Source organism: Bactrocera tryoni, chromosome 1 (assembly GCF_016617805.1).
Source record: "Bactrocera tryoni isolate S06 chromosome 1, CSIRO_BtryS06_freeze2, whole genome shotgun sequence".
Classification (NCBI taxonomy): domain Eukaryota; kingdom Metazoa; phylum Arthropoda; class Insecta; order Diptera; family Tephritidae; genus Bactrocera; species Bactrocera tryoni.
This window is the reverse complement of record NC_052499.1, coordinates 23744292-23757109: the sequence shown is the minus strand read 5'-3', so window position 1 is coordinate 23757109 and position 12818 is coordinate 23744292. Positions and strand designations below refer to the sequence as shown.

General features: G+C 38.3%; 2 protein-coding genes across 2 annotated transcripts in view; both read right to left on the bottom strand.

Moving 5' to 3' along the window:
• The window catches only part of LOC120766766 (facilitated trehalose transporter Tret1-like), a 31480-nt gene extending 20224 nt beyond the window's left edge, over positions 1-11256 (bottom strand). The window contains exon 1 of the mRNA XM_040092444.1: positions 11120-11256. Coding sequence (XP_039948378.1) covers positions 11120-11189 — 70 coding nt within the window. The 5' untranslated portion in view covers positions 11190-11256. The remainder of the gene's footprint in view (positions 1-11119) is intronic.
• Positions 2618-9476, bottom strand: LOC120766768 (facilitated trehalose transporter Tret1-like). Its single transcript, XM_040092447.1, has 6 exons — positions 9410-9476; positions 4037-4266; positions 3852-3982; positions 3416-3789; positions 2944-3356; positions 2618-2818 (listed from the first exon to the last, which is right to left on the bottom strand). Exons 1-6 carry the CDS (start codon positions 9474-9476, stop codon positions 2618-2620), a joined length of 1416 nt encoding a protein of 471 aa, XP_039948381.1.
• Positions 11257-12818: the final 1562 nt, after the last annotated feature.

The window sequence follows — 12818 nt, the reverse complement described above, 5'->3', positions numbered from 1 at the left end:
GTGATGATTGTAGTTATAATTACAAGACGGCTGAAGGCCTCGTAGCCAGTGCTGCGATTGTGATTATGTATTTATATAATAAAAGCCTTTTTGGGTATATGAATTATAATAAATAAATAAATAATAAATATTACTGTATTTTAATCGTCACCGAAAATTACACTAAATCGTTGAGGCCAAATTTGGAAGGGCTGATGCATTCATTTTTGACATTGCTCAGGTATACTTGTGAAGTTATTTTGAAGCAATTTTATAAATATACTAGCAGACTCCGCAGGTGTTGTATTGCGTGAAATTATGTGCTTTGAAATTAAAAATGTGAATGTACATACTATATTTTGTGTTTAAATCATTTATTTGCGATTTTTCTAGATTTTTTTCAATGTAGCGCAGCTTGATAATCAATATTTTTTGGTTTCTGTTCCGGTGCGTAAATGTATAGAGAAGATGGGTTTCGAACTTATAAACACGCCACGTATAGCACGCCGTGTGAAAAACATGGCATTTCCAGATTTATGTCATCCTTTGGTCCTGTTGATTGTCATTTCAAATGCAATTCCCTGAAACCGAATTGGTTTGAACCGAATAGAGCAATTTTCTCGCAAACGGATCACTGACGCAAGTCGAGAAAATACTCGTCAATGTCAATTTTGTTGTTGGCGGTTGAAATACACACTTTGGCCTTCTCCGAATGAACAGTAGGAAAAGGTTCATGCATTGCAAAAGTAAATACCCTACATTGAAGCTCATTTATCCACCCATTTGATAATATCTGATCTCATCTCGTTCAAGGTCAATAATCGCCATGTTCCTTTCTTTTGTGACGTACTTGCAAATGTATTTGATCGATTTCACCAAACAGCAATACTCAACATTGATTGAAATGAAGTGGGATTGTGGTGTCCGCAAGGTCCATGAACCATATTGGTTTTCATCACTTTGTATAATACTGGTTCTTTCTCTGCATCAGGAATTTCCGCAAAAAATTCATCAATTTGATCTGGTGTAACCACCATCCAAAGATGAATGTGTGTTCTCTTTTGCCACTCAACAGATTACATATAGAATCTAACAGCACCACATATGTATACGTTGCTTCGAGATAAAGTCCATCAAACGTCGTAACTGTTGTTTGATCAATCGTGCTGTAATATCGTGATGATCGCTTGCTGATTGACAGCGATCCATAATTCCACACGTACATATGTCATCGCATTCTGGGAGCTGGCAAAAAGAACGCCGACCGATATTAGCGCGATCTTTTGTGGCTTCGTAAGAAATTTCAGTCTGTAATTGATCACTTTGCGTAAAAAAAAGTTAATTTTTGGAATTGTCCAATTTGGAAAATAGATAGTAGCCGATTCTCAGACCTACTGAATACGCATATAAAATTTGGTAAAAATCGGTAAAGCCGTTTCGGAGGAGTAAGGTAACTAACATTGTGACAAGGAAATTTTATATATTGGATAAACGTACTTATGTGTATTGTGAATATTAGTAATATAGGGGTTAAGGCAAGATTTCGCCTAATTTTTTCTGTTTTATGCTTAAAGATACAAACTTTGACGGAAAGATGACGAAGGGAAGTGAAGGAAGGTCGAAACCGATACCCAGATCTGTCACGGTTGGGAGTGCTGCTCCTGGGGCGACAAACCGTCGCAAGCGAAATATAGAAACCGAACCGATACCTCAGTAGGACGTTCTACATCAGGCTCTTCTAGGAACAATAGGTTGGGGAAAGTCGGTGGAAACTCGCCGCTAAGCGACATGGGTAGAGCCGAAATCGAAATATGGAGGCAGTTTGTTGGGTGGGAGAGGTATGGAAGGGAGCCAAATTGGAGGCTATGGACAAAACAAATCTTCAGTTTCGCCCTAGAGCTTGCGTCTGTCTGCCAGCTCAACCTTTTCAGTGAGTGAGATTGAGGAAATTTTTAGATACTGCAAACCATCACCACCCATGCATGACTGGAGAGAACCGAGGAACCATATCGGCAATCGATGATACTGTCAAATGTGGGCTCCCTCGGTTCTCTCAGTGAAACTAAGAGATCCATAAGCTATGGGATCGAAAGATACAATATTATGAGTAAAATACTCTCCATTATTATCATTGAGATAACTCACATATTGTAGAACGTTTTACAAAGCGTTGTAAAGCAGTTTAGCAATATTTCGTCTAGCAGTGGCTTACAAGCCATATTCCAGGTTTCATAGCCGCAGATGATTGGCCGAATGGAAGTGCGAATTTAAATATATGTATTTTACTGTAGTTTATGATCAGAACCCACAAAATATTGGAGACTCTTAAAAATTCTTTGGTTCCATTAATAACCGAATCGTGTGAGGGGATGTGTGAAGGCATAATGAGACTATTTCAAATAAAGTTTTGTATCTCACGCATTAAATATTTATAGTCTTAAGCAAATAGTTCTGACAGAACTGAAAGCAGGACTAAGTACAATTGTGTAATATACATTGGAAATAAAAAGTTATTATTTAACTTTTATATTCTTTGTATACAGAAGCATTTAAAATTTGAAATTTTTAATACTGTTTAATTATTTAATTTTGATTGAGTACTTTACAAAGCGACTCAGACTAATAAATATACTATCTTTTAGTCTTTTTCCATTGATTTTCCCTTTGTTTCCGGCAGAAATTTAAACAAATATGTGGTGGTAACCACAGATATTGTCCCAGAAGTGAACATAGTAGCTGGAATGCCCAATTCGACCAGGAAATAAGGGTATAACTTCAAAATCACGAACACTAAAAGGCTCATAAAACACATCGAAATCGATAAAGCCGGGCTGCGGATCTGAAAAAGGAAACGATTAATAAATAAGTCCAATAAAATATATACTACACACATATTCATGGTACAAATGTAACGTTAGTTAACTAATAAGTAATAAAAGGATGTATACCACTATATTAAAATACCTTCACCGGCAATATTTCCACCACTATGGTGAAGAAGTTTCCATAAAGTCCATACGCCGAAGTGAAAACCACAGCAATCATAAAAGCAAGTGGTGCCCAATCATACTGAGCTTTTATGGCCGCATCGGTAAACTGCACAAAAGCGCCGAATCCGAACATGCCAATAATCATGGCGGTCGTGCCAGAAAACAACAGAGCTCTCCTTCCAAATCGATCCACAAAAACAGCGGCGACGATCGTGCCGCATATATGCGTTACGCCTACAATTATGGTACAGAAATATGGATCCATTGTGGAGCCCGAAACGGCAAATATTGAAGTCATGTAGTTGAGGAAGGCGAAGGTGCCCGACAGTTGATACAGTATGCAGAGCACAAATGTGTCGGCAAATGCTTTGAGTGCTGACTTTTCAACTGTAAGAAAAGCAAATTAAATGCAAAAGTCTTTCAAATGAATAAACACTTCAGGGAACACCTACAAAAGTCTTGTAACTTTACAGTCACGTTAGCGTTTTCTCTCAAAATGATCGTTTTCAACTCTTCAAATTCGCTTTGTACTTCCGTTGCTGTTTTCGATTCCTCAACTCTTCGACTCAACTGCAGGTTTTTTGCATTGTCAATGCCTTTGTAGAAATTGAAAGCTGCCTCCGCTTCGGTAAAGCGACCACTCCTCAGGAGGCTTTGTGGTGTTTCCGGGAAGAAGCAAAACACCACAACGTAAATTATGGGTAGCGCCAGCCCAATACACGGCGTTAAATAGTAGTCGACTTTTGTGGGTAGTATGAAGCCGGTTACTATACCGCAACTGAGAAACGTCATTCCCATGGACATGAGTGTGCCACGAACACTATAAAAATTTGGGAAAGAAGTCAAAAGTTTCTTTTCATATTTCAAAATGTACACACTCACTCTTTGTCTAGGATTTCGATAAAAAACATCGGCGCAATAACGAACAAGCCGCCGGCGGTGACGCCGCCAAAAAAGCGTCCTGCATAGAGATACTTGACGTTTTGTACAAAATAAATTAAGATCCAAAATAGCTGAAAACAAACATATTACAAACCACCAAATACATAACTGATATTCTTATTCACCATATTTGGCAACGCCAATAAATACATATTCAGTTTCCGACTTAAGCGATTGGCAGTGAGGCCAAATAGAATATTTCCACTCAAAAAGCCGAAACCAAAGAGTGATCCAATCCATGATACATCCTCAACGGTTACGGGAAAGCTTAACGGTGTCTCAGGCGATTGTATTATTTCCACCGTGGGTGACACCCATCCGATACCAAGTCCATGAGCAAAATTCATTATGTGATCTGTAAATGATAACAAAAAACAAGCAGTCTTTAGCGACACTAAGCATTTTAACGAAAGTTCTCTCTTGCTCTTAATGTGGAAACTTTTCTCTAAAATATCATCTCCCTTTGAATATTACCCAGCGGGATATGGTACACATTGGTAAGCGAGCGAGGTAAACGATGCAGCATGATTGTATCGCTTACTCCGATCGATGAAAATTAACACGGTGATGTCCTAGGAAAAGTAACAGATCACCCCTTTCGCTTATCATAGGGTCGAAGAATTCTTTGATGCCACAGTACGAAGAATTCTTCGATGACAAGCACAATGGTAGAATAGAAAAAATTGCATATTAGTTTTGCTTTATTTATGAAAGTGCATGTATGTATTTCGTTAGGAAAATAAATATAATAAAAAGGAATGGTTTTCTTTTAATTACTATGTGGCTGAGAAACGGCCTTTGACGAATCTGATGCTTTTTTGAATTTGGTGAGCATACTCCGATTCGCTGAAGCCTTCTACTTTTACACATTCTACAAAAAAGTAGGAACCGTATGTTGTTATAAATTTTTAACAAGATAAAAACACGAAAAACTTACCAAATAATAACGCATTAAAGTGCTTCATTTTCTTCATTTTTAATTAGTCTATCATATGCCTTTTCGAGAGTATTATTTTATATCTTTAATCAAAGTTTAAACACAAAAATAAACAAAATTTTTAATTTCTCCCAAAACACTGTACTCTTATTTACATTAGGGAGCGTTCAAGTGTTACGTAACGCAATCTGAGGGGGAGGGGAGTATCGTAAAACGTTACGATGCGTTACAGGGCCGGGAGGGGGTCTTTCTTACAACACGTTACGTAACATTGTTTCTTTTGTTAAATAATAAAATAGCGAATTAAAACTCACACGATGGCAACCCTTTTCGTTTGCGTTTTACGGTGAATCCCCCGATTATATTAGTCTGGGCGTCATTTTTGTTCTCGCAAGTTGGCAAACCTTTTCGTTTATATTTCACGGGGAATCCCTAGATTGTATTGTACGTCATTTAATGTGGTTTTTGTTGTCAGTATTCGTTTGTGTTTATGCAGAAGCTCATTGCTGTAGTCGGTGTTATTAAAGTGAATTCATAGTGTTCGAATACTGTAATGACTTCAAAAGAGGGAGTTTTGGATCATCAGCTGTTCTTGGCCTATAAAGGCTCTCATGCTAACTTGCCAGCGCAACTGTGTCATAAAGATGCCAACGATATTTGGAAAATGGCTAAAGAAAAACTAAAAAATTAAGAAAAGAAAGCAACAATGCTTAGCTATTTTACACAGGTAAGTTTACTTCTAAAACGTAATTATGACAAGTATTATAATATGTAATACAAATCTTGATTTTTCAAAAACTGGTCACAAGTTCATAAGTATTATTTATTTCTAGCTACCCATGAGAACATCAAGCACGCCAGCACCACGCCCAGGCACGCTAAGGGCCAATGTTCCATCGACTTCACTTGCTCTTCAACAAAAACAGGTGCATCTGCTTGTATATTATTATGTTCCTTTTCATTGCAGGTGTCAATATTACCTATTTCGAATGTTTACCTTTTGATTTCTATAGGATTCGGATGTCGTAGCTTCATCCACGTGTTCATCTTATATGGAATCGATTGTCGCAGTCACTGGACATAAAAGCACTGCCGTTAAACGAAATATGAGCGATACCCACGATGAACAAAGTCAGAATACTGATGAGGAAATTGTGCAGACACCGTCTACGGAACCACACAAGACTTTGATTGATTCGGGCTTCACTAAAAATGTTACAAGCAAGCCGGCTCAAGATACTCTTATGAAAAAAAATAGTCTACTGCAACAGAGATTAAATGTTCTTACTGAAGCAAGGAACACTGGAATAGCCAAAGATGATGTTCACGACGAAATAAAAAAGCTACGCAAAGAGTTGAAAGAAGAAGAAAAATGTTTAAAGAAAAAAAGAGACTCTGCTAAGCGTGCAAAAAAATTTCGAGCCAAAGAAAAACTGGAGAAAACTGAACATCAGAGAAACAATCCTCCTGCAGCACAACCTCGAACTGGCTCTGGACAGCCCCCTTTAGTTGACTCGTAACCTGCTCTCCTAGATACCATAATTAATATTGGCATTCATGGCAGCGCTGCTGATGAACGCCGCCGAACAGAGATGATTAGGAGTTGTCTCACTCTGTCCGACCTGCATGAGAGGCTTTTGTTAATGGGATTCAAAATTTCTCGAAGCGGCACATATCTGCATTTACTCCTACGCGTTTCAAACACTCAAGAGGGAAGAAGGCACGTACGTACCGTACCCGTAAAGTTAGCAAGACCACAGACGGAGATGCACAAAAATCACGAGGACGGGGAATTTTGCACTGCTACAATCAGGTCATTGCAATCTCTCGCGTCGCTTCTGGGACCACAGCAAGTATTCGTTCTCTCACAAGACGATAAGGCACGTGTACCAATAGGTTTACCGGCAGTGAAAAGTCAGAGCCCTCTTTTAATGCATATGGAATACAGAATACTTTTACCTGATCATGACTGGGTCGTGGCAGAGCGGCACAAACTTATTCCTTCTGTATATGCCGGCGTCAACGTGGAACCTAACAATTTCGGTAAGGAAGAAGCTGTTGGGTACAGCGGGCCGACTTACATATCCATAAGAAGCGGGAAACATGCATCCTCCACAGCGAACACCCATGCTTATGATTTCGAATCACTTTTATCAAAACCTTCATTCAAACCCTTAATGATGACAGAATCGAACAACGTGAAGCCAGTGATCATCATCTTTGTAGATGGTGGGCCGGACGAAAACCCGCGTTATCGCAAAGTGAAAAACTTTGCGATTGAACACTTTAAAAAACACAACTTGGACGAGCAGTTTATAGCGACTATTGCTCCTGGGCGGAGCGCATATAACCGAGTTGAGCGTCGCATGGCTCCCCTCAGCAAACGACTGGCAGGCGTCATTCTGCCTCATGAACATTTTGGTTCTCATCTCGATAACAAAGGAATTACTACATGTTGATTAGGAAAAACGCAACTTTCAGCACGCTGGAGAAACACTTGCAGAAGTGTGGAGAGAAATGAAAATTGATAATTACGACGTTTCGGCGGAGTATAGACAGCCCGAAGATAGCATGAAGGATTCAGCAGAACCAAATCTGGCGTGGTATAGCGTTCACGCGCGGATGAATCCTGCTGTTCGCCACCGAGAAGTGCATTGAAATCTGTGTTTGCGGATACTTTCATGCCGCCACCTTGCCCAATACTTCAAACCCCAAGCAAGCTCGTAGTACTCAGTTTGCTAGACAAAGGAACATCCAAGTTGTCACCGCTTCTAGTGAAGGTGTCCCTTGATCTGTCACTTCCTATAGAAGGTTTTAAGCAGATGCCTTACGACTTCTTTTGCCATCTGTACAATCCGAACTAAAGAAAAAAAGTATGACCAACCTGTGGAATCTATTTCACATCTCACAAGAGTGTACAAATGCACTGTCGTTACGTGCATGGCAAGACTGTCCAAGACAATTGTGAAACTAGAGTACGGCCGCAGCGCCTTGTTGCCAGAATGTCAAATGAGATTCTCTGTATTGTGCGTAGTTATGAAACATCGTCTGAGGATGCTGACTGGCTCGATGAAGACGAAGTTGATGCAATTGGTTTAACAATTCCAGAACCGTCCTTGTCTGCACTCCAGATGCCGGTGATGAAAGAATCTGAGTGACTAGCAAACCCGTAGACAGTGGAGCAGTAATTTTAATCGAGGGAGGGGAGAGGCGGGTCAAAAATCTTCAAAAATTGTATTACGTAATACTTGAATGCTCCCTTACAGAACCACTGATATTGAGCAGCATATGTCCGAGAGTTAACAATCTCGAGAATATATCTTATTTACTTCATATAACGCTTAAAATGTATGTATGTTAGTCCGCTTGACATTTTTATATACTTTTTTAAACAATTAGAACAAATTCCAAGTTCTACGCATATTTTTATTTTCAGCACTACAAGAACTTTCTCATCGATGTTGTCATGGATAAAAGCTCTGCAACGAATGTTAGAACGGGCCTAAAGAGAGTATTACAGGATGTAGTTCTCCGCTCTTATAAAGTATGTATGTGACCTCTGAAAACCATAGCGTTTACACGACAGTTGGATTTATGTTAACTGAACGGAGCTGGAATATTATGCTACCACGGGCTGTCAACTGGGCAGCACTCCTCAAATAAATTAAGGTACTAGTAGTCTGGTAACTTGAGTTCAAAAACTCGAACATTTTTTTTCGCGTAATTTGAAAGTACAATGTCTTGAGAATATACTGTGAAAATTTCAGACGGAAATTCGAAATATTTCGGGAGTTATAACGAGTTTCCTAGAGCGCCTCGGAGTCCTTTCTCTCAGAGTTCTTAAACTTTCAACGCGTTTTTCTCAAAACATTGTTTTACTGGTCGGACAGGGTCCTAACTTTTTTTTTACTGAACCGATTGCTACCGATTTTAGCAGGCTGTTCTACACATTTATAGTTTTCGTCGGTACTAACAAGAATTTTCTCACCCTTAACTTCTTATTTTACAACCCTTTTTTTGCTAAAATGAAAGGGCTTTTTTTCAAAGTCCGAGATTTTGTTATTTATCCTTGAAATTTAACTTCATTAGTTCCGATTGGAATGACATGTCTATAGATTAAGATTAATCAAGAATATTTGAATTCAGATAACACCAAGAGCCAAAATCACCCGGGCCATTCACGTGAATTTTTTTTGAGGTTCCAACTTCGAGTGACAATAATAATAGTAATAAAGTATTAAATGTTTTCAAATATTTTTTTTTAATTTGCAAAATGAATATAAAACCACTCTAAATATTCAAGATAATTCATTTTTATTTTCCTATAAAAGACCACCCTCCAAAGAAGTCATGAAAATAGGCATAAGTTACCAGACTACTACCTTAAGAAATCTTTTCTACCGCTACAACAGCTACATTGCAAGAGAAGGTTACAGACCAGCCTCGCATATTGCCTAACAGATTTTAAGAACTCATAAAACTTTCGATTCAGTTCAATTCACATGTTAGAACATTACACATTTTTATTACGTTTGAGGTATTCATATTCATATTTACTCACACGTAAGCGCCACCAGCACCTGCATGCGATGCCGTTTACCAAGCAGTGGTAACTTCGCTGTCAACATTTTTTTTATTCTCTACACAAAGAAAAAAATATTTAGAGCTTAAATAGAAAATCTCAAAGTATCACAAAATTTATTGAAAAACTCCTCACTGATGCGCAAAGTGCGACGACGTGCGCGTGTCACCGGTTATCACTTAACTAATCAAATCACGAATTACCAGACAACCTTGTCACCAACACGATTTTTAGCCAACGCGGTTTATCTTTGAAATCATAAATAAAATCGGGCGTCTCCACTTTGTTTGCTTTAGGAAATTATAGTATTGATTAGATAGTTTAGGATAGCGTTTGCTATTTCTCATGACCCTATGCAAATAATAATCTCAATAAACTTTACAGTCTGCCATTAGACATTATTGGTGAGAAAGTTTACCCTTGTCATCAGTAATGTTGCAATTCTTTAAATTTGTGCGATTGCTGCTTGTTATTATATTCGGCAAATGTGTAATGTCGTGACCACTATTTATGATTAATTAACGTAGCTTATTCTATAAAAGTTGTAGTATTTTTACTACAGAAAAAAATTGAGAATAAAGTGTTCTTTATAAAATGGTTCCTCAGTCTATCAGTTACCTATGTAAAGAAAGTGATTTGCTTATCTAATCAATAACAACGAAAAAATGTATTTTACTTACCATACTTAACGCTTAGTTCACCAAGCTTAGAAAACCGCAGTGTACAAAAAGGACGTTATATTCGGCGACATAGTTCTTTCATTGCAGCTTAAAAACATAGCGCGACGTTGACATTTCGAATGAGGTTTCGACTGAATTTGTTTTATGTTGCACATCCCACATTTTCCTCGGCTTTCAACAAATATTGGCCAAGGTACTCCAAGTTAACTATTCAAACAAAAGTTGCAACCGACGCACCATTACCACGACGATTTTTGCTCGACTGGCGTTGGCGTCTGACTCAAGCTTCGTTTATTGACACTTATAAGGCCGTAATTAGGCTTTGTGAAAAATATTTTATTTTGTCCGCCCTTATTTCTATCGAAGCACAGAATGAGAATTCTGCCGACTAAGGGTTATGATCCTGAGCGTGTTCGTGGCCGGAGGCCGAAGGCCGCAGGGCCCCGAACGAACAACGCCACCTTTTCATAATTTGTCGGTATTGTGATTTGTCGGTGTTTTGATTTGTCGGTATTTTGATTTGCCGGTATTTTTATTTGTCGGTGTTTTGATTTGTCGGTATTTTGAGTGTCGGGATTCTAAATTTCGAGATTTTGATTGTCGGCATTACGTTATACACCCGGAAGTACATATTACTGAAATTATTATTTTTTAATTCGAATAAATCAAATAGTTATAAGAACAACAAACTTAAGTTAAAAAAAAAAAAATTTTTTCTTATGTGCGTCTATTCTAATGACCAAGAAAAAGGCACCTTTTTTTGTGTCGCTTTAAGAAAATGTTTGAAAACACATAATTTTTTGAAGTTTGAATAAATATTTGAATATTACATTTAGATTATCATTAATTTATCCATGCTTCTGCATTTCAACTTTTTTCCAATTAAAATAATAAATATTTAAACAATTGTAATGCAAGTAGACGTGCGTCTAACCTATTGACCAGCAGTGTATGTCCTTAGTTTTTTAACTCTTATTTTTATTAATCACAGATATTTCTTTGGGCTCACCTGCTAGTGTTACCAAAATCTGCATGCGATAACGTTTGCTGAAAATTGTTAATCCTCGTTTCCTCACCATTTTTGCTTTTGTACTTTTCTTCTAACTATTAACTAATATGTATTTTATACAAAATTATCTCATAAAAATTTTTAGTGAATTTTCACTTTTGTAATCACTTCTCAATACTGCCATCCTTCAGCTTATTGCTCAGCTTGTCCTTTGCGTTCTGCTCTGGCACTTTCGCCGAGAGATAAATTATTTTATTTATTTACTTTAAAAATATAAAGTTCAAAAATATTTATTAAAAATAAAAATAAATAATTTTTGCGATTAGATAAAAGGTGCATATGAGAAAAAAAAAATTAATTTTAAAAGAGTCTTTTTACTACGATTTTTCTGTTTCTGTTATGTCATTGTCCAAGCCTCTGCATGGAGCAGGACGGGAATTATGAGTGACTTATAGAGTTTGGTTTTTGTTCGTCGAGAGAGGATTTTACTTTTCAATTGCCTACTCAGTCCGAAGTAGCACCTGTTGGCAAAAGCAATCCTGCGTTGGATTTCCAGGCTAACATTGTTGGTGGTGTTTACACTGGTTCCCAAATATACGAAACTATCTACAACTTCAAAGTTATGATTGTCAACAGTGACGTGAGAGCCAAGTCGCGACGACAGTTTGTTTGATGAAAGGAGATATTTCGTCTTGCCCTCGTTCACTGCCAGACCCATTTGTTTTGCTTCCTTGTCCAGTCTGGAGAAAGCAGAACTAACGGCGTGGGTGTAGAGGCCAATGATATCAAAATCATCGGCATACGCCATCAGCTGTACACTCTTATAAAAGATTGTACCTGCTCGATTAAGATCTGCAGCTCGAAATATTTTCTCCAGCAGCAGATTGAAGAAGTCGCACGATAGGGAGTCGCCTTGTCTGAAACCTCGTTTGGTATCGAACGGCTCGGAGACATCCTTCCCGATCCTGACGGAGCTTTGTTGCTCAACGTCAGTTTACACAGCCGTATTAGTTTTGCGGGGATACCAAATTCAGACATCGCGGCATAAAGGCAGCTCCTTTTCGTGCTATCGAAAGCAGCTTTGAACTCGACGAAGAGGTGGTGTGTGTCGATTCTCTTTCACGGGTCTTTTCCAAAATTTGGCACATGGTGAATATCTGGTCGGTTGTTAATTTGCCACGTCTAAAGCCACACTCATAAGGTCCAAATAGTTTTTTGACGGTGGACTTTAATCTTTCACACAAAACACTTGATAGAACCTTATACGCGATGTTGAGGAGGCTTATCCCACGGTAGTAGGCGCAGATTGTGGGGTCTCCCTTTTTGTGGATTTGGCATAGCACACCTAAATTCCAATCGTTGGGCATACTTTCGTCCGACCATATTTTGCAAAGAGGCTGATGCATGCTCCTTATCAGTTCTTCGCCGCCGTGTTTGAATAGCTCGGCCGTTAATCCAAAGGCTCCGGCCGCTTTTTTGTTCTTCATGCGGGTAATTGCTATTCGAACTTCTTCATGGTCGGCTGCGACGGTTTTTAAAAATGAATGCAAAGATATCGATGAAATTTTTAAGGTTGGTGTTACATGCACTCTTGCTTTATACGGTGCCCCCCAAAAAAATAAAAAATCTTAATGAATTAAGATATAACTCTTTTTTGAAAGCAACTACTAAAGCTTCCTGCCGTCTTCACCATCTACTG